The sequence below is a fragment of the Lissotriton vulgaris genome, chromosome 1_1, assembly GCF_964263255.1.
Source record: "Lissotriton vulgaris chromosome 1_1, aLisVul1.2, whole genome shotgun sequence".
In the NCBI taxonomy this organism is placed as follows: domain Eukaryota; kingdom Metazoa; phylum Chordata; class Amphibia; order Caudata; family Salamandridae; genus Lissotriton; species Lissotriton vulgaris.
The window spans coordinates 1,816,723,120-1,816,743,796 of NC_141685.1; the positions used below are offsets into that span (position 1 = coordinate 1,816,723,120).

Below are 20,677 nucleotides of genomic sequence, written 5' to 3' on the forward strand. Positions count from 1 at the left end.
AGATTTATGCCACATCTTCAGGATATCCACATACATTACATTTACTTTTACAGAACGTAAATTGAGCTCAAATAGACGGCCTTCAGGTTGCCTTGAAAATCGCATAGATCTGGCCCAACTGGAGCTACATTGGAAACCCCTGAAATATACAATTTAAATATTCAATTCTTGTTCTGATTACTCACAACTTGCATATACTGTCCTGTCTATTGAGACACAATTACTCCGTCCACAGGCTTGGTTTAGAAATTGGGTGATCCAAGCAACAGCTGCATGGTATAGTACTCCTGGTGAAAGTGGAGTGGTGGAAGTAAAGAGTTGTTTCTTTACTTTTCGCACGTTGATATGGGTTTCTACAAATCCTAATGAGTACTAGAACAGTTGAAACGATGTAATACAATATGAAATCTCCCCTAAATGTCCACGTTTAATGGTGAGCCGCCAACTCTTTTTCATTAATGGAGAGGGAATTTGACACTCATTTATGGGCCACTGATGGTCACAAGCTATCCTCTGAAGAAGGTATGGCCTATTACTTCACTGTCCAGGGTAGGAACAGTAGTGTGTGTTCTATGACTAAACCACTGTTGCTCATATTTGAATTAAGGGTAGAGATGCATCTGACGAAGGAATAGCAGAAGTGAATGAGAGATTTTCGGTTGTCTGGCGGAATGATTTGAAGGGGTCAATAGGCAATAATTCTACAAACAATGAGTCCTTGGGTGACTATAGAATCACTTTCATGTCAGTAGGAAAGAGTTGCAACTTTGTACAATTTGTAGGTGGAAGACCAACTTACGGTTATCAGCAGTTCAAGGTCCAAAGAAACCTGTTCTTACATTTTAGAAGACTAAGGGGCATATCATCAAGGGCATTATCATCGCTTTAGCGGCACTTTTTGCCGCTAAAGCAGCAATAATTTTAACGCCTATTAACAAGGCGGCGTTAACATGCATTAGCGCATGTTAGCTGCCGAATTCCCAACGCCTGGCATCTCAGCGATAAACATCACTAATGAGATGCAAAGTAGGCGTGGTTGGGAAAACTACATGGGAAATTATCGCTAAGGCAGCTCGCCATATCAGCAAAGAGCCTTAGCGATAATATTCATCGTGTTAACTATGCCTTAACGCAGGGATTTAACGTCTGTTAAATTCCTAACTAAAGCATACCTAACATGGGAGGTGTATTATGGAAATACGACCACAGGGTCGTATCACCAAGGCTATTGCCGTTTTGAGTGCAACATCGCTGGTTTTCCAACAATGTTGGCCCATTTCCCTGGATATCGCTGGAATATTATCGCACTGGAGTAACGCATTGTTGATAACGGGCTAACCAGGCAATAAATTCCAGCGATAGACGGTGTTAAATATAAAAGCCCTAAGCGCGCTTTGCGATATTTACTGCCGTCTGATGCTGATATGCCCCACATCCACAGAAATACTGAAAACCTCCAATGCAGAGGTTTAATGACTGAGTTAAATTAATGATGGGAAAGAAGGGACTGTGTGCATGTGTTCAAGCAGCCAAAGGGTAAATTGAAGGAAAGTGGTGACTTGTGTGAGTAGTTTTGGGGCAGGTGTGAATGCAGAGGAACCTGTACAGAAGAAGGGTTTAAGTGTGATAGGTGCAGAGCTCAGGGCAATCAGCTACATATACATGTTTTCTCCTGCGGAAAAAGCACGTTTGTTTTACTTTAATAGGGCATGATTTAAAAATGGCAGAAAATGCGATTAGTTTTTGTACAGTATAGCCAAATGCTCCAATACAGGTTTGACCTCCGTAAATGTGAGTGCATTAAACCAGCATGGGTCACACCCCCTCTTTTGAGTCTGCAATGCAGCTTGAACTCTGTCTTTTCTTGCAGAGTTTTTGGCTTGGGAGTCCATCGCCTGGAAGCTTACTTCTGATGCATACGATGCTTGCCCCCACTGGAGAGGTCACAGGTTTCTGCATTGGTGTAGCTATGTTGGGAAGATTGCAGACTTTAGATCTGCGCGGCAAGAGATGGCAGCCAGTACCACAGTTGGCAGATTGCACTAGTGTTGGCAGTCTCGACTGACCTTGCAGAGACATTCAAAGTTGTATTTTGCAGAACCAACAGCTACATAGACTAGTTGATCTGACTAACTTGTTTTGGCTTTGATCATTTCTTTTGTTCAAAGGTGTGGCATTCATCTATATGTAGTTCCACCTGAAGCATTCACATAGTTGTCTTCCTCTAATCTCCTGGTCGTTCAGAACATGCCACATATACTGAGGACATAACTAATAGCAGACATTTCAAAATGTACCATCTGTACATGTCTAGAATTGTGACTTGCTCATTTTAAATGTTCAATAAACAATTTCCAAGAAAAAAAAAAGAAGAATTAGGGGATGGTGGAGAAAGGACCGGAAGAAGAATCACAACAGCAAGCGGAATAGATGGAAATAAGAGAGGAGGCTGAAGCTGTTAAAGTGAAGATTCAAGAAGTAGAGGGTTTAATAGAAAACTTCATCATTTTCTTTTCCTGTGAGATGTAAAAGAACTCATAAGTGCTTGGGTCTCTAACATGCTATAACCGGGAAACAAAGGGTCATCGGATAGCATTTCTGGGTGATACAAGAGCCTCACCCACATTTATTCTAGAATATCTTTTTTTGTCTATTCTCTATTTCAGATGCCTCTGTGATTTAAAACCATGTCTGTCATATACGGTAAACCCATAAGGAAGTTTTTTTTCGGAAACTGTAAATTGAAAGCTGGTGGAGAGGGGTGAATTCATGTTATCAAAGCATGGGCTTGCAATGGGCTTCTACATTATCAAGAGGAAAGCCATAGAAATGTCATGGGAGGTTACTAGGTCATAGCATACGGGCACCAGGCAGGTTCTTGTAGGAGCCTGGGAAAGCAACACAAAATCTAAAACAGGGGTTACTGGAACTGTGAGGCCAGGGTGCAGCAATGGTTCCAAAGAGAGTATCTCCGAGTGGACACGTGGTAGTGGTAGCCTCACTGGACATGGAGCGCTGTGGTAAAGTGAGACTCTCAGAGCAGCATTCTGGACATTGGTGTCATATGCATGGAGATGGAAGCTCCCTTAAGATTGTTGAATCTTTCTATAATTTCTGTGCTTCTATAGTGTTTTATTCAAACCTTTGTTCCCTTGTTTCTTGTTTTCTATTTCCCCTGTTCCCCACAAAATCTCATTTGACTTTATTGTGTGATACTGCATTGTGGTTTTGCCTCTGTGGTGCAACTCTTGAGTGGAATGCAGAATGTGATGAAAGTTGGAACTGTGCTGGACTGCTTGCCAGTTACTTTGAAGGCAGGCCATGCATGCGAAGTTGGGGACATAAATAATGTTTTATTTTGTTTTGTGTATGGCTCTTGTTGGAGTAAATCAATCTTCTCTGGATGAAGGATGTGTGTGAATGGACAAAATATGCTTTCTATGACAAATCACATTAATTTGAGTTTTCTGTGCACCTCCTGCTAGCCTGAGAGGTGACATAATCTTAGTCACATTGCTGAGGGATGTGATAGCAGTAGGCACTCTCAAGGAACCAGGAGTAAGAATTTGTGACTGCATAGGCAGATCTTAATTTTACTTTATAGGGAGTGTGCCTACCATTGATCAGGTGAGATAGTAGATTCGTAAGGGCTTGCCTGAAGGAAACAGTCAGTCTAGTGTATTCCTGAAAATTCTACAGTCAGAGCTTGAACCTCACAACACACGCCATGGTGTATTTTCACAGAGCCAATCCTCTACCGAGAGCTTACCCTGGTATGGTAGAAGCTGCAGGTGTATTGGTCAGATGAGCACCCAGGCTTCTCTGGTTCACTAGTGGTCAGATTTGCTGGCTTACCTCTGCCCCCAGCTGACTAGAGGAGTAATGGTTAATCAGCTACAGAGATGGGGTGCAAGAGATAAACATGTTGGGCTATCACCAGATGGTTTAGTAGCAGACCGATCTAACCCTAGATGCCTCGAATCAAGAACTCTGGGAACCCAGTTATAGAGCACTTTAAGTTTGGAATACAAAAGGGGGGTCCTTTGAGAAGCCTATGAGAACATACCATTAAACTCATAAACGTTATTCATTTAGGATAGTGCAACTGAGTAGGATGGGGTTTTATCTTCAAGTTAATAAACTGACTCACAGTCTTGCTGACTGGCTCATAGACTTCCTTAGACTCATCTAAATCTGGATGGTAAAAATCAACTTCAAATTTAAACTAACAAAGATCAAATGCATCCTCATTCCAAAAAGCCTAGATTCAGAGATGGCTCTGTGAGATGAGACATGACTGTCACAGCTTTACTAACTGTAGGAAATATGTTTATTGGTTGAAGGGATGAAACCCTACTCAAACAGCAACAACAATCTCCATCAGGGTGAAACACAAGCACACACCAAATTGACCTGGGCTTAACCCTTTGGTAGCTTAGCACAAAACAGTCATGCTTAACTTAGAGGCAATGTGTAAAGTACTTATTCAGCACTTCAAACAGTAATAAAGTGAAAACAGCACATGAGGAAAAAAATCAGACACCAATTTAGAAACATAGAATGTAATCTAATACACTATTTGATATCAAAATGCCAAAAAAAACAATCAGTAGAAGCAGAGATATGCAATTTTAAAGATTTAAATGAAAAACCCCACAGAGGTGCTTATGATTTCCTGCTTCCATGCCCTAGTCCTAGCTTGTCTGGGGGTTGACACTACCCTTTGTGAGTGTACTCTGGCATAGCCTTTGTGGTGTGCGAGTGAGGTAGGTGACAGTTCCTCCCTCTCATCAATAAAGAGATGGCCTATCCTGCCAACGTCTATTCTCCTTTGTCTCACTGTCAGGAAGCATTACACAAAGAACAACTGCCAGCTACACCTATTCATGTGCACAGGATACAGCAGCAGAAACTAAATGTTTGGGACAAGAAAATGCCAACTTTCTAAAAGTGGCATTTTCAGAACTGTGACTTAAAATCTGACTTTACCATTAAAGAGGGTTTTAAATTACAATTCTATATATACAAGATTCCACATTCCTACTTGCTCCCAATTGAAATTTAGTACTGATTAAATGTCAAAATGTAACTCAATGTTATCCTATGAGAGAGGTAGGCCTTGCAGAAGTGAAAAAGTAATTGAAAGGTTTTCACTACCAGAGCACGAACAACTGAAAAGTACATGCCCAACTTTTTAAATACACTGTGCCCTGCCCTATGGGCTATTTAAGGCCTACCTTAAGGGTGACTTATATGTATTAAAAAGAAAGCTTATGCCTGACAAAAGGTTTACTTTACCTGGTTGAAATGGCAGTTCAAAACTGCACCCACAGGCTGCAATCGCAGGCCTAAGACATCTTTCAAAGGCTACTAACGTGTGTTGTACAATCAGTGCTGCAGAACCACTATTAGAATGTAATGAATAGGCCCTGGGTTCATGTGGTACCACTTTATTAAGGATTTACAAGTAAAAGAAATGTGCCAATTGGGTGTAAGCCAACATTACCATGGTTAAAGAAGAGAACAAAATCACTTTAGCACTGGTTAGCACTGGTAAAGTGTGCAGAGTTCTGAAGTTAGCAAAAACGGGAGTATAGAAAGGGAAAAGTTGGGGGTTGGGGGAAAACCACATCAGAGATGGCAGGTCCACTGATGATCAACAATCAACAATCACTCAGATTCATAACTGACCTTGCCTCTCCAAAATATGTCAAATATCCTCCAGCAGACAATCATACCTTCTTGAAGCAAATTTTTACACTACTGCCTCAAACCTGATATTTCCCACATGCATGGTAACATTTCCCCACTACTCTGTTTCCACAGCACTCACCTTCCTCCACTTAATCACGTGCTCCATGCTTGTGCACAACATCATATTGATTTAAAGAAGAACAACTACACAATGCCAATCTTGAAGGCCATCCATTGTCTATTTATATAAGGCCAAATCATATTCATGATCTACAGCATTTCAAGACAGAAACTATTACCACTCCAACCTCTTTAGCAGTTGACTTTGAAGGTAGCAAAGTCTAGCTATCCTCAGCTTACTCAAGGTGGTGGTGGTTTGGGGTTACAGAGTCAACAGACATCAGATAACAACCAAGTGACAACCAATAAATCACTGCCCAATCAGTACTTAAAAAAAAAGAAACTGTATTGAAATCAGCAGTGGGCTGAATGGTATCTGGAAAAGTTTGAATTGAATTATGGGTGTCTGAACGTTGACAACAACACTCTTGCATGCCTTGTGATGATGCAGAACCAAAAAGTAACCATCTGTACAGATAGGGATAAAAAGGTAAGTCTCCTCATTTGGACAATGGATTATGACTTGTGCTAGACTTTCCATGAGGACCTGTGACTCTAAGGTCTTTCTACTGAAAATGTCCCCAAATTGAAGTAAAGATATCAGTCAGTAGAAAAAGATATATTCTAGGCCCAGAGGAAGTCGCTTTGTTTGAGCAGTGTGAATTTGTTAAGTAGAGTTACCACCCAGAAGGTTTATTTACAAATCTATTTTCACCCTACCTCAACTTTTCATTTACCATGAAGTAGTTCAAGCAAATCATGCGAATGCTTTGATTTACATGGGCATGACATGGATATTCAATTGCTCTCTTATCCAGCAGGTTATGAACCTCCTTAAAGAGAATGTACAAATATTTGATGTTTTTGTGTAAGTGGGTGGAGATGGCCGTTCCTGAGAGATCAATAATTTAACTATTTTGAAGAATGTGCGTAGCTCTTTAATTAATGTTAGTGTTTTCCAGTTTGCCCTGACCAGAACTATCCTGCCTCTGACTGGGGTGCACATTTTCTAATGAAGATGAAATATTTTGTTGATTTCTTTTCGGCATTTGGGGCCTGTTTTTGCTGTTGCCTCACTTGGATTTCTGAGGAATCTTATAGGGAGAACTGGCTTTGTATTGTTGACAGAATGAAAACAAGACTGACTGAATACTGCTGATATTATAAAGCCTTCTAAAAGGTGCAGTCCCATTAGTCAGTTTTCTGCTCTGTATTAATCATGAGAGGACTGAGGCCTCAATCTTAACTTTCTGGAACAATGGTATAACTCAAGATATCTAGAAATCAATTTAGATCACAAAAAGAATTCAAATTACCTGTAGCAGTTTGCTAAAAGTGGCATATCCGTATTTTTCTGCCACAGTAGTGAGATTCGGCTGGAAAAAAAAGAAATACATCTTTACTTTAGGAGTACATATACTACTGTATCTTATAGCTGGAATACATTTTGACAGGAAACTGCAGTAGAACACATATGACTTTGTATGTTTCCCTGTGGTGGAAGTAGAAGATAGCCACACTTCCAGACTGACCATGAAACAGAAGATTTATTGTAGAAGATGACAGGTGGTCACAGGAACACAAGAGCACAGTAGCAGGTACGCCTCCAACTGACTGGGATGCCTTTGGAACACTCCACACTGTGCTATGCGCACACGCCTAATGCGCACCGGCAAACATGCCACATACACAAGGAAGTACCCGTAAGACACAAATGACACAGATAATGCACTCCCTTGATGAAATCAGTATGAAGCTGATGGTGGAAGGGCTGTGAGAAGGACAATATATCACAAGGAGCAACAGTCCCTTTAGGCATAGCTCAGGACAGATGCTGCCATCACAGCCGCCTTTTAGCTGGGCTCCTGGGTTGAGGTTTATCATTGAGTATACAGATGAAAAGGGCACTACCCTGCACTAGGAAGCTTAAATAGGGCCAGAAGACCAAGGTATGCATGTTTTAATTTTTCCAATCGTTTTTTATAGCCGCATCTGAATGATTATGCAGCACTCCTATGGCGCGAGTAGGAGTGTGGCGGACAGGAATTCCAGCCCGATCACAAATGGCCCAGTGTCCCTGCGCCTGGATTCACTGGGTACCGGAACGCTGGACCCGCTTTGATTGCATGGGATTTCTCTCCCATACCTTCCCAGGCCCCTCCCTCCACCCCCTCACATGGAAATACTTTTCCATTTACACCTGTGCGGAATTCTACTCAGCAATTCTGTGTTCGCACAGATACTTCTCGTGAGGAGGGGTTTAACCCTACAACCTAGAATTTTATATAGAGATATAGGCATGTAACTGTAATTCTAGGCACTGGTATCTTAATGTACCCTTTTCACCAACAAAGGACCAATTCTTCCCAAACTTCCCACTAGCATTTACTCAATAATTCTGCTATGTTTAACATACAGCCACGTCATCAACAAATAATATTCAATCAACATTGCAACAAGCAACGTGCCATCGCACGCTGACACAACCTCAACATCATCTCCTACGCCGACGACACCCAGCCGATCCTCTCCCTCACCAGAGACCCCGACACCGCCAGAACCAGCCTCCACGAAGGGATGAAAGATGTCGCCGAGTGGATGAAGAACAGCCGCTTGAAACTGAACTCAGACAAGACGGAAGTCCTCATCCTCGGACCATCACCCTCCGCCTGGGACGATGCCTGGTGGCCCCCTGCCCTGGGCACCGCCCCCAAGCCAACAGACCACGCACGCAACCTGGGCTTCATCCTGGACTCATTCCTCTCCATGACCAGACAAGTCAACGCCGTCTCCTCTTCATGCTTTCACACCCTCTGCATGCTCCGCAAGATCTTCCGATGGATCCCGATCGAAACCAGGAAGACGGTCACCCAGGCCCTCATCACCAGCCGGCTAGACTACAGAAACACCCTCTACGCCGGAACCACAGCCAAGCTACAGAAAAGACTACAACGCATCCAGAACGCCTCCGCCCGACTCATCCTAGACATCCCTCAACGCAGTCACATCTCCGGCCACCTGAGGAACCTGCACTGGCTCCCCGTCAACAAGAGGATCACGTTCAGGCTCCTCACCCACGCACACAAGTCTCTCCACAACCTGGGCCCCAAGTACCTCAACGACCGCCTGACCTTCCACACGCCCACCCGCCAGCTATGATCTGCTAGCCTCGCCCTCGCCGCCGTACCACGCATCTGAAGAGCCACCGCCGGAGGCAGATCCTTCTCCTACCTGGCGGCCAAGACATGGAACTCCCTCACCATCCACCTTCGGCTGACCCAGGACCACCTCGCCTTCAGGAGACAACTCAAGACCTGGCTGTTCGAGCAGTAGCAGCCCCCTTCCCCCAAGCGCCTTGAGACCCTTCCGGGTGAGTAGCGCGCTATACAAGTGACATGATTGATTGATTGATCATAAAATGTATGTTCATCAAGGAAGCATTCCCAATATTGATATATTAACAATATTATATTATAAGTTTTTACAATAGTTATATAGAATTAGCGAGGAGTATTGCTATAACACGGTGCAGGAACTCGAACTCAAACTGTGGTGCTGCATATTGTTGTAAACAGGCTCTGTAACAGCAAAGGTCTATTTCACACCAGTTCACACACTTTTAAATGTACTATAGGCTATCACAGTGTACTGCATCTCAAAATCCGACTACATGGTTGTAGTAGGGATCCATGTTCACAAGTAGTACAAATGTCTATAACAAGATTAAAACACAGGTCATGGAAGAAGGCTGTGCAATAATTTAGTGTGTAGCAGACTTACATACCTGTACACTGTACAGTCTCTCCTTTGGCATGACCAGATTTGGAGGAACCAGAACTCGATCAATAATATGCATGACACCATTTACGCCGATAATATCGCTGGAAACCATATTGGCGTTGTTTAGATAGACCGAATTCTGTAGAGGAATGCAAAGGTTGAAATGGTCACTTGTACAAAGAGGATGTGAAAAGGCAGCTGACTCACACTGCTATGGTCTCTTACATTGATGGAGAGCTCTTCTCATTTGTTTTCACTAGAACTGTTTCTCTGGCAAGACGGCTGCTTTTGCTACACATTCGAGTTGAATTGATATACGCATTCCTAACTTCCCAAACAAGCAACACATAATAACTCTGGGCTCCTGCTGCAGCCAAGAGCTGTTTGATAAAGTGTTAGAACAGAATAGAAATCTAAATCCTCATTGCAAGAAAAAACACGTTTTATAAGACTGTTAAGTTCGGGATATCATCCAGGCACCACGGACATATCAGAAAGAATTCTGATATTTTACAACCTGGACCCAACAGGGCCGAAGTTTATCAAGAGATATTGCATTGGTCAATGAAACTTTCAAGAAGCAGACCGGCCTCCAAGGGTAACAAGTGGCTAAAGAACTGGTCGGTATGCCAGGCCAGGTTGGAATGTAGCGCCGTCAGTTCTTCTGCATGGGATGCGACTGACTCAGACTCAGCTTTTCTGACGCCCTGACCGGTGATGAATCTTCAATTAGCAATTTCCAGTCAGCCTGCCTCTTCTTCTTCCAATCAAAGACCTGAGAGATCCAGCTGGCCTGTAAAGGGTGTCACAGTAGCTTGCACCTTTGATACCACAGACATTTGGATGATGAATATAGAATGAAACGCACTTTGCAACAAGTAGCTAATGCAGTGCAGCAAATGTAGGTGATGTGCAATGTATACACACACCTCATGTTTACCAACTCCACCTGTTGTTATATATGTGGCATTGCTAATACCGCTTCACTCTTTTAACCCTTTCCATGCTCATGACGAGCTGAGATCGTCATGATGCACGGTTGAGCTGTGCTGATGACGAGCTGAGCTCGTCATGAAACACTGACATCCTGCATTCTTCAGCACAGGAGGGGAAAACACCTAGCAGCGAAGGTGTTAAAGGAAGATGTGGCATGTGAGTGACTCTGCTTCAGGTCTCGCTGCCATTTCAGCGGCAACGGTCAATCCAGTGGTTTAATTCTTCAAGAAGGCCAGCATGCCCTGATTCTTTACAGCGGAATGCTAAGTTTTACCTATGCGCGTAAACTCCCAAGTAGATCTCAATCATTGGTCTACACGCCATCCTTTAAGTTTCCCTAATTTCCAATGTCTATGCCCACAAAGTTAGTTTACACAAACCGGCAAGATCCTGTATCCATTATAGAGACTTCCAATTATATACAGTACAAGTGAATGAAACTATGGTGTTAGTTTGCTCTGAAAAAGACAGGTTGTAGCTGTATTGTAGTATGTCGTCATCACTGCTTCAGGGAGGCATAGAGATTACATGTTGCACCTGCAAGTGGGAGTAGGCGATCTCTTCCGGTGAGAGCCTTCCATTTTTACCTGTGATTGGGAGTACGTGATCTTGATTGAGTCTCCTTGCAGAGCCGTGACTGATGTCATCGAGATCAATTCACTGAGAAGCAGCTGGTCACAACCTACGATATGATATCGCAAGACCTGGGCCAGGACTCCTTTCTTTGACCACTCCAACATCTAACAAAAAAGAACAGGATACAGGATCCGTCAGCATTGGCAAATTCCCTTTTTTCCATTACATAAGATGATTCTGTTCTGTTCTGTTCCTCACCCCTGGTTCGTTTTTCACTGCGTCAGAGCTGGGCACGAACACCGTGAAAGGTCCGGTTTGGGAGAGTTCCCTCATGTTGACCATCTGAATTGGCGAAGAAGGAGATACAATTAATACACCACTTGTGATACCTATTTCAGTATAAAAAGTCTGGTCACCACTCAGTCCATAATGGGCTTTAGGGGGCAAGGCTTCTACGCACAACATTTTCACAATGACTTACCTGCATTTTATAGAAAAATTGTGATGCGTTTGCTGTCCGTAGAAGTTCCTACAGCCAACAGAAATAGGAAGAATGTCAAAGATATTTCTTAGCATTTTCTAACAAATTGAAAAAATACCACAAAAAATATCTATGTCCCTCATCCAATTGCAAAATTGAAATGCGGCACGCAAAAGCCAGAAATGATAATTGTTGAAAACAACTGCTCCGCTTGTTCTTTGTTTGCTTTTTAGTCAGTGTTTACCAGAAGTATGTAGAGTTCAGCAGGTGCTGTGACACTGGGACCCAGGGACATGTGGAAGCCAATTCTATGGCAGTCCAAGGAGGCTTTTGATTATGCTTCCCTCTCTTTACTGATGTAAAACAGCAGCCAATAAACTTTAAAATAGCATAACCCCGGAAGGACAACCCCCTCCGTAGTATGCACCAACCACATAACACATAGTCCCTGGCGGAAAAGATCAGGCAAGACATGAGCATTGTTCCTTTTAAATTTAGAAATTTGGAAAAAAGTGTCATTGTACGCTGATGATATGCTGATATATACGTTGGATCCAATACAGGCAATCCCGTTAATATACAGTGCGGCAATTCAGTTTGGTCAGATCTCTGGGTATCAGATTAACCAGCCCAAAACAGAATGTATGCTCTGGAATGTGGAAGCTCAGCTTCCTATGTTAAAACATGAGATAAGATATTTAGGAGTTCAAGTCACCCAGGATATCGCAAAGTTAACGGATAGAAATCTAGATAAAGTGAATAAAGAAATTACTGAGTTATTAAAGGGCTGGTCTCTTCTTCCCCTCACACTAATCGGAAGAGTGAATATTGTAAAGATGATGCTTCTCCCCAAACTGATTTTTTTGTTCCAGAATATACCTCTAGCTTTTAATGAAATGAAGCTCAGACAAATTCAAGTTAAATTAAATTCTTTTGTATGGGCCTCAAAGGGTATCAGGATTTCGTGGAGGAAATTGAGTAAGAAAAAAGTAAAGGTGGCTTGTGTGCCCCGGATATGAAGCTATATGCATGGACTCTACTACTTAAAGCAGGGGTCTTGCTTTTTAACTGTCCAGATAGATCAGAAGTTGGCATAATGTTTAAGGAAATGCTGACAGGAATCCAAGGGAGTTTAAATGGTTTCTTATATAAATATGGGGATCCACGCTTTTTCAAAAAGGTGCGATTGAAGATGTTGAGAGATATGGCTCCTACCTGGTCTAGAGTAAGGAAGCGCTGAAACTTACATACTACACAGCCTTGTCTCCTATCTGGGATTCTCCTGGTTCTCCGGAGTGGACTAAGGACAGTCTCGCAAAGCCTTTGCCGGATGCGGACATTAAGTATTGGTCTCAGCTAATGCCAAGGGACGCTTGTATCCTGGGAAGAGATTTCTAGCGTGACTAATAACAACCTATCTAAGTTTAAATACTTTCAAATAAGGAGCTGGAGTCAGACTGCAGGATCGAAAGTAGGAACAACCAGCGTCTTAGAATATTTGCTCCAAGGGAAGAACAGGAAGATAAAGACAGCAATCCTTTACTGGGCCATTTTAGAAGCAGAAGACGGCGACTTTACTCTGACAGCTTATCTGTGGGGAGAACATGTTTCAGACGTCGATTTGGAGAAGCTATGGCAAGTATCTTTTGACATACTACACACTACAGTCTCTCCCGCCAATTTAAAACGCAACAATTTTTTCTCTCTTCACAGAGTCTATTAGTCCTCTGCTAAGCTTGCTAAATTTTCGAAGGACATTATTCCTTGTCCAAAATGTAAGATGGAAAAAGCAGATGATCTACATATGTTTTTAACATGTCCGGTCTTGCATAATTTCTGGTGTGCGGTATCTGAAGGTATGGAAAGTATGTTGAAGTTAAATATACAGGTCAGTACTTCACTTATATTTTTGGGTATTTCTTTGAATTTTGAATCACTCTCTCGAGATGTTAACAAGTTGTTTTTTTATTTAGTTATTTTAACTCAAAGAGAAATCTGTAAATTATGGAGAAAAGATACCGCACCAACCTATTTAGACTGGATTAATTCAATTAAATATACTCTGAAACTAGATAGCATAAATTGGAAGAGTAAAAAACATTTCTGGACTCCGTGCATTTCCTGGTTGGATAAGCTTTAAGAACAAGGTCCAATGATTATGCCTTTTTGTGGATTAATGTACCCTAAGATCAGTTCCATGGTGGCTAGTTAGATGAACTGAATTGATTATTATGTCAGCTGGGTATCTACAAAAAGTGCTTCCAATAAGATCCTCGGAGTTTATAAGCATTCCTGGACACATTTGCTATTAGTGGACGGTAACAGTTGAATGAATTTCGAGAATATCTTTTGGTTTAAAAAAAAAAAAAAAACAATCACATACCACACATAGGTATATATGTCTTCTGACGAAATACTGCTTCCTCTTACTTTGGTGCTGCAACATCGAGTTAAGTGATTTACATTTATTGTTACTGTGATTTAATGCTTTATACTACGGTGATTGGATTGTTATTTTTGTAATGTAGCCGCGATCGACCAGGGAGTTCTTATTAAGGGGCTGGGTTAATTTTGCCGATTAGTGTTATTGTCGATGCCCGATAAATAAATGGCTGTATTGGTATATTGATTACGAGTGCGACGTGTTGTTACAAACATGCACTGTAAAATTATTCACAGCAGTGGCTTGAGTGGAGCGGGAGCAGGACAGACACGGTCTGTGGGCTCGGGGGGCAGTCCGCTTTCTACTGCCACACACCACTCGCATGCGTGAACAGTTGATCGGAGTTTCTTATCGATCGGCTGGACGCGTCCTCGCAAAAAAAGACTGCTTAACTCCCGGTCCCCAACTGAACACCTGACGAGGTGGGAAAGTGTTTCAAGGCTCTGCCTTAGAGGGTAATAGGGGTGGCTCCCTCCACAAAGAAGAACATAAGAAAAGAGTTAGTTAGGGAGACCACCTAAGTTTTTGCATTGAGCAACATACGATATATGGTGCTCACACCAGAACTGACTGGGAGCTAAGAATAATTGACATCTAAGTTAGTGAGGCAGTCAGGGTCCGTACACCCCTGGGTATTCCCCCCCCCTGAAATTCCTCCACATCTTCTGTACCACAATGGCTAACTACGCTGAGGAAATTACCCAGTGGGCTGATTATGATGACTATGCAGAGTTTGAAGAGGTGCCTTATGAGCACCAGATGGAGGAACAATTGGTGTAGGCCCCGGATCCCCATGTCCAGAGTTCTGTGAACAGGGTGCTAATCAAGATGTTACACCCATTTACGAAGCCCCTGCCAAATTATGGAAAGCGAAGGTTTAAGACATCCCTGGGTGAGTCATGGCACCTATCGTCAGCGCAGGTCCTTTCACAGGTGGCGTCTAGTGTCATTATAGACCATAGGTATGGCGGCTCCCTCCCTCCGGGGAATTCATCACTTCTGATTCCAGGGGAGGCGGAGGAATCTTCCCCGGCCGCCCTGGACACTTCAGACTCATAGCAGGTCGCAGAAGAGCCTAAAAATGCAACAAAAAGAAAGCGGAAAACGCATCTTGTGAGCAGTGTCTCAACTATTAAGAACTTGCTTTTTGACCCCATAAATACCATACACCCGAGGTCTACTGAATGGGTCCCATGTGTGGAGGTTGCACACTATGTACAAGAGAACCTCCAACAGGGATTTGAGTGGGAGGTACGCGCCATGTTGAGGTCTGAATGTCCTTTGCCTTACTGGGCAAAGGGGCTGACACACTAATATGGCCACGTTCCTGAAAAAGTTTTTTGAAGATCCCAAAAAGGGACTGCACAGAGCTTAGAGAGGGTGCCAGGACAAGTTATTAGATGTCTCTGGCACTCTCATAAAAATAATTGGTGCAGCTGTGCAAGAAGCACAGACAGAGATATTAGAATGGGCGCAGAGGGCTCTCTGGTTCCTGGGCAATTCAAACTGTTCATTATCGACCAAGAGGAGACGGTCTTTCCTAATGAGCATTGATCCGCAGCTGGCAGACATGGCCACAACCGAAGCTGGAACCCTGGCGAATGTGTTATTGTTCGGTGACAAATTTGTAAAAGAATTGGGGAAATATGTGGCGACATTCCCGGCACTGGACTAAGCCCAAAGTAATGTCAAGAAGGTTTTCCACATTGGCCTTTTTACCAGGGCCAGAAGCTTCGGGGGTCGAGCGACCAGCGGTGGATTCAATCAGACCTCCAGAGGTTTTGACCAGAGAGGACGTGGGGGAGCTCAGCGGTCCAATTTCTATCCCACCAGAAATCGTGGTGGCAGAGGCAGACATCAGAAGGGAGGATATCGAGGACAGAGTAACGACAGAGATACCCCCTATTCAGTTAAACCTGATTTAGTGTGGGGATGTCAAAGTGGGGGTTGGATTGCTTGATTTATATACAGGTGGGAAAACCTGACGCACTACTCCTGGGCACTTTAGACAGTATGAGGTTTTCGGATAGATTTTTACACAACCCCAAAACAGACTCACCGACCACATCCGCTACACTTTTCCCATGTAGAGAAGTCTATTATAGAGAATGAAGTGGCATCATTAATGAACAGAGGAGCAATTGTAGGGACAGAACCTCACAATCACGGCTTTATCAGCACTGTGTTTCTAGTTTCAAAAAAGGATCAGGGCTTCTGGCTTGTGTTAAATTTAACTCTTGGGTAGTGTATCACCACTTCAAGATGGAGGGCATACATTTACTCCGAGATTTACTCTTGGAAAAGGAGTGGATAGTGCGTCTCGCTTTAAAATACGCGTATCTAGTGGTACCTATTTTTCCTCCTCACTGGAGGTTCCTTCAGTTCCAATAGGGGTCCAAATGGTGCGAATTCTCCGCAATGCCATTCAGACTCTCGTACACCCCTTGGTGTTTCATCAAACTCCTCTAAACCGTAGCACAGTTCTTGAGAGAGAAAGGGGTCAGACTCATCATTTATTTGGACGCATCCTTATCGGGCTCAGACTGTGAATACATTCCTTCAACATCTAGTGTGGACAACTCAACTCCTACAGGAGTTGGAGTTTGACATCAACTCAGACAAATCTATTCTGACTCCAGCACAGTCGATTGAGTTTTTGGGGTTCCAGCTGAACTCGGTAGCGGCACAGTTACTGCTGCCACTGAAGAAAAGAATTGCGATCAAGAAGGAATCAAAGAGAGCGCTTGCCTCTCAGACTATAGCCTTACATACGCTAGCCATATTAGTAGGCCTGTTAGTGTCTTCGATTCAAGCCATCTTCCTGGGTCCCCCTCATTACAGGGCACGCCAAAGGTTAAAAATGATGCATCTACTTAATGGCCTAACCTACACAGAACAGATTTTGTTGAATGTGGGAGCCAGGACAGAAATGTCTTGGTGGTTGGAAAACATGGACGCATGGAATGACAAGGCCATATTCGCGTCGGTCCCAAAAGTCGTGGTTGAGTCGGATGCCAGCAGATGGGGCTGGGGAGCCTGTTGCGGCTCCGTGGAGACTGGGGCAGATAGTCCGTGGAGGGATTGAAACGCCACATAAATTGTCTGAAACTCTGGCGGGCTCATTAGCGATCAGGACTCTTTCCCCACTGATGGCGAGTTGTTGTATACTCCTGCGGATGGGCAAAGTCTCAGCAGGGAGATACATCAACCGTCTGGGTGGCATGAGATCCCGGCTGTTGGTGGAAATAGCCAAGGATTTCCTGGCATTATTACCTTCTTCTCCACATTTTGATGACAGCGAGTACATACCGGGCAGCGCCAATGTGGTGGTGGATTGGAACTTGCGTTTCCTTTTGGATTCCAGCGATTGGCAGCTTCACCCCAGAATATTTGAACAACTGAACGACAAGTGGGGTCCTTGTTTGTGATCTGTTTGTGTCCAGGCTGAATACACAACTGCCCCGGTCCTACATTGGCGTCTAGATCCTCTGGGGATCAACTTGGACGCATTCCTTCAATCATGGATGACGGGAATGCTGTATGCATTTCCTCAGTTCATCATGATTCAGAGAGTCTTGTAGCAGATCCGCAGGCAGAGAGCGGAGGTAATGTTGATATCCCTGTGTTGGCCCTGTCGTGTGCACCTCCAATATGTCTGCTATCATTCCCAGAGATTTCGACGGACCCTCTGGGTCAACCTCATCTGTTAGTATTTTAGAGCAGTTGTCCCTCATGGCTTGGAGACTTTCAGGAGAAGCTGGCAAATGCTGGGAGTTTCTGAGAGCACAATGTTCTTCTTGTCTCTGTCCTGTGCCCTCGCTACGCACAAACTATATGAGTCAGCTTGGCGCAAGTGGGTTAGTTGATGTGCTGAACGACAGGGGGATCCCATGGGATCCTGTATTCATATGATAGTTAATTTCCTGTCAGATACGACAAGTAAAGGATTGGCCTATAGGACGGTTAACAATTTTCGATCTGCAATTTTCGCAGCTCATCCACACATGGATGGAAAGCCGGTGGGAGAACATACATTGGTATTTAAGGTGGTGAGAGGCATCAGGTTGGTGAATCCTCCAAAACCACGATATTCACAATTGTGGGATGTGGATATAGTTCTACCTTTTCTCATGAATTGGCCAGCAAATGAGGGCCTGTCACGTAAACAGTTATCTGCAAAATGAACTCTTTTGTTATGTTTAATTTCATGTCGACGAATATCTGGCGTATGAGCACTGGATTTAGCAGGTTGGATATTCACTCTGTTGGGAGTTTCATTTAATATCTCAAAAAGAACTAAAACAAACTCTAAATGTGTCTCTTATCCTGCGTTTCCATATCACAGCATGTTGTGTGTTGTACAATGTTTGAAATGTTATGAGGATTATACTCAAGAATTTAGAAATGATGTTGCAGGACCATTGTTGATCTACTTTCAGAGACCTTTTCGCCCAGTCAGTGCTGCAACTTTGGCCAGGTGGGTCACTTGGTTGTTAAATCTGGCAGGTATTGATACGTCATCCTTTGGAGCCCATTCTCTAAGAGGAGCTATGGCTTCTAAAGCTTTTGCTACAGGGTCCCGATTGGAAGATATTATGACTGCGGCAGATTGGTCTTCTGAATCTACTTTTAAGACGTTTTATCATAAACCAATTGTGGATGTAGCAACTACGGTGGTGGATCAACTTTAAACTAGCATAACTAGAAGCCTCTGTGGAATATTCTAGATAACGCGTCAAGAATTTGCAATTCTATTAAGGACACCGAGGCAAGGGTTATCAAACCCTAGAAACTGTTTAATAGGTTATGAGTTTGAATTGTTCATACTGACAAATGTGAGTTTATACTAAGTTATGTTTTATGGTGTTGGCTTTCTTCCCGCCCGTAATTTTCTTGAAAACACATTCAATCAATGGCATGTTACGACTTTTCAGGAGAGCAGAATAAACCGGCTTAAGGAGTCAAGAGGAACTCCATCTTGGATCAAGAGAAGGTGTTCCAGTGATTAGTTCAGATTCAAGTTGATGAAGGAATCGGTGAGGTTCAAGGTTCAACTGTCAAGTTTAACTTCTGTGTTTGAAGGTTTTCGCAAAGAAAGAGGAAGCAGTATTGCGTCCGAAAACATATATACCTAAGTGTGTTATGTGATTGGTGCATACTATGGAGGGGGTTGTCCTTCCTGGATTATATTTTAAAGTTTATTGGCTGCATTTTACGTCAGTAAAGAGAGAGATGCATAATTCTTGCCTCCGCGTCCTTAATTGAATTAAAAATTCTTGACGCGTTAGCTAGAAAAAAATGTATTCGCTCCAAACACGGCTGTATATAGGGATGGGGAGCTAACAAGTTTACTGGGGCAGCAAAGCCAAAGTCAAGCCAACAGTCTGACTTGGATCTTAGAGCCCGTGGGCGACCAGAGCCCTGAAAATGTTTGCAATCTAAATCATTCAACATGCACCACTTAAAATATGATAAAGTTTCTATAACATTTTAAAAAGTGTATTTCTTGAACATGTGGAAGCTTTGACATTAATACGTCACATTATGGCACTGCACTGAAGTATTAAAAGTGTTAGTTTTTAAACATGAACCATTAGTGAACTAGGAGGCCAGATAGTTTCCATGTAAACCCTGTGCTGGCAAAGATTATTATAGAGCAACATTGTAGCCTAATAAATCAAACAAAATAGGTTTTTGTGCCAATAGCATTGTGAACTCACAACTTCAAAAGTGCTTTCACTCGTGATAATGATGAAATAAATGTTTTGGTGCCATAAAATATTTGCCTACGGTCAAACAATTTAAGCGGGGAATCACGATTTATATAGGTTTCCTGTCTTGACTTTGTACAAATCAGCCAGTAAATGAGTATCTATTTCTTTATGTTAAGGCTTTGTTTTTACCTTTGTGCATTTTTCTGCAGTTTTACTCTAGCGAACATACCCCCAGCTTCATCAAAGTCCTGTTTTGCGAGTCCTTAATAGCGATTTTTAAGGAATCGCTATTAAAGACTCGCAAAACGGGATGCATGTAGAAATCGAAATATTTTTTGCGATTTCTACTGCTTCCTTATTTGCGATTCGCTAATTGCTAATCACAAATAAGGAATGGCTTTCCCATTCATTCCTATGGGCCTAAAGGCCCATAGGAATGAATGGGGAGTCACTCCTTATTTGCGATTCGCAATTAGCGAATCGCAAATAAGGAAGCGATTTCAAGGGTGCCAGGGTGTCCAAAGGACACCCTGTAGCACCCCTGAAATGGTAATGTACACTGATGTTGCGCACACACATGTCCAAAGGACATGTGTGTGTGTGTAACATACAACTTAGTTTTTGCTATTTACCACGTAGTTAGACTTCGCTGTAAATAGCGGCTCCAGATTGCGAATTCGCAATTTTAAAATGGCTCAAGAATTGCATTTAAGGAATCTCAAATTGAGATTCCTTAAATGCAATTATTCGCAATTTAGCGATTTCTAGAATTGCGATTTTTGCATTTGGGATGATGAATCCCAAATGCAAAAATAGCGCTCGCAAAGGGCCAGATTCTCAGAATCTGGCCCTTTGCGAGCCGATTTTGGCTTG

General features: G+C 42.9%; 1 protein-coding gene across 1 annotated transcript in view; it reads right to left on the minus strand.

The window, feature by feature from the left end:
* STAB2 (stabilin 2) overlaps nt 1–20,677 on the minus strand; it is an 880,852-nt gene that overhangs the window by 223,364 nt on the left and 636,811 nt on the right. Inside the window, exons 46-50 of the mRNA XM_086919174.1 lie at nt 11,648–11,695; nt 11,425–11,508; nt 11,178–11,330; nt 9,599–9,733; nt 7,131–7,190 (exon numbers count right to left, since the gene is read on the minus strand). Of these exons, the coding sequence (XP_086775300.1) occupies nt 7,131–7,190; nt 9,599–9,733; nt 11,178–11,330; nt 11,425–11,508; nt 11,648–11,695 (480 nt within the window). The remainder of the gene's footprint in view (nt 1–7,130; nt 7,191–9,598; nt 9,734–11,177; nt 11,331–11,424; nt 11,509–11,647; nt 11,696–20,677) is intronic.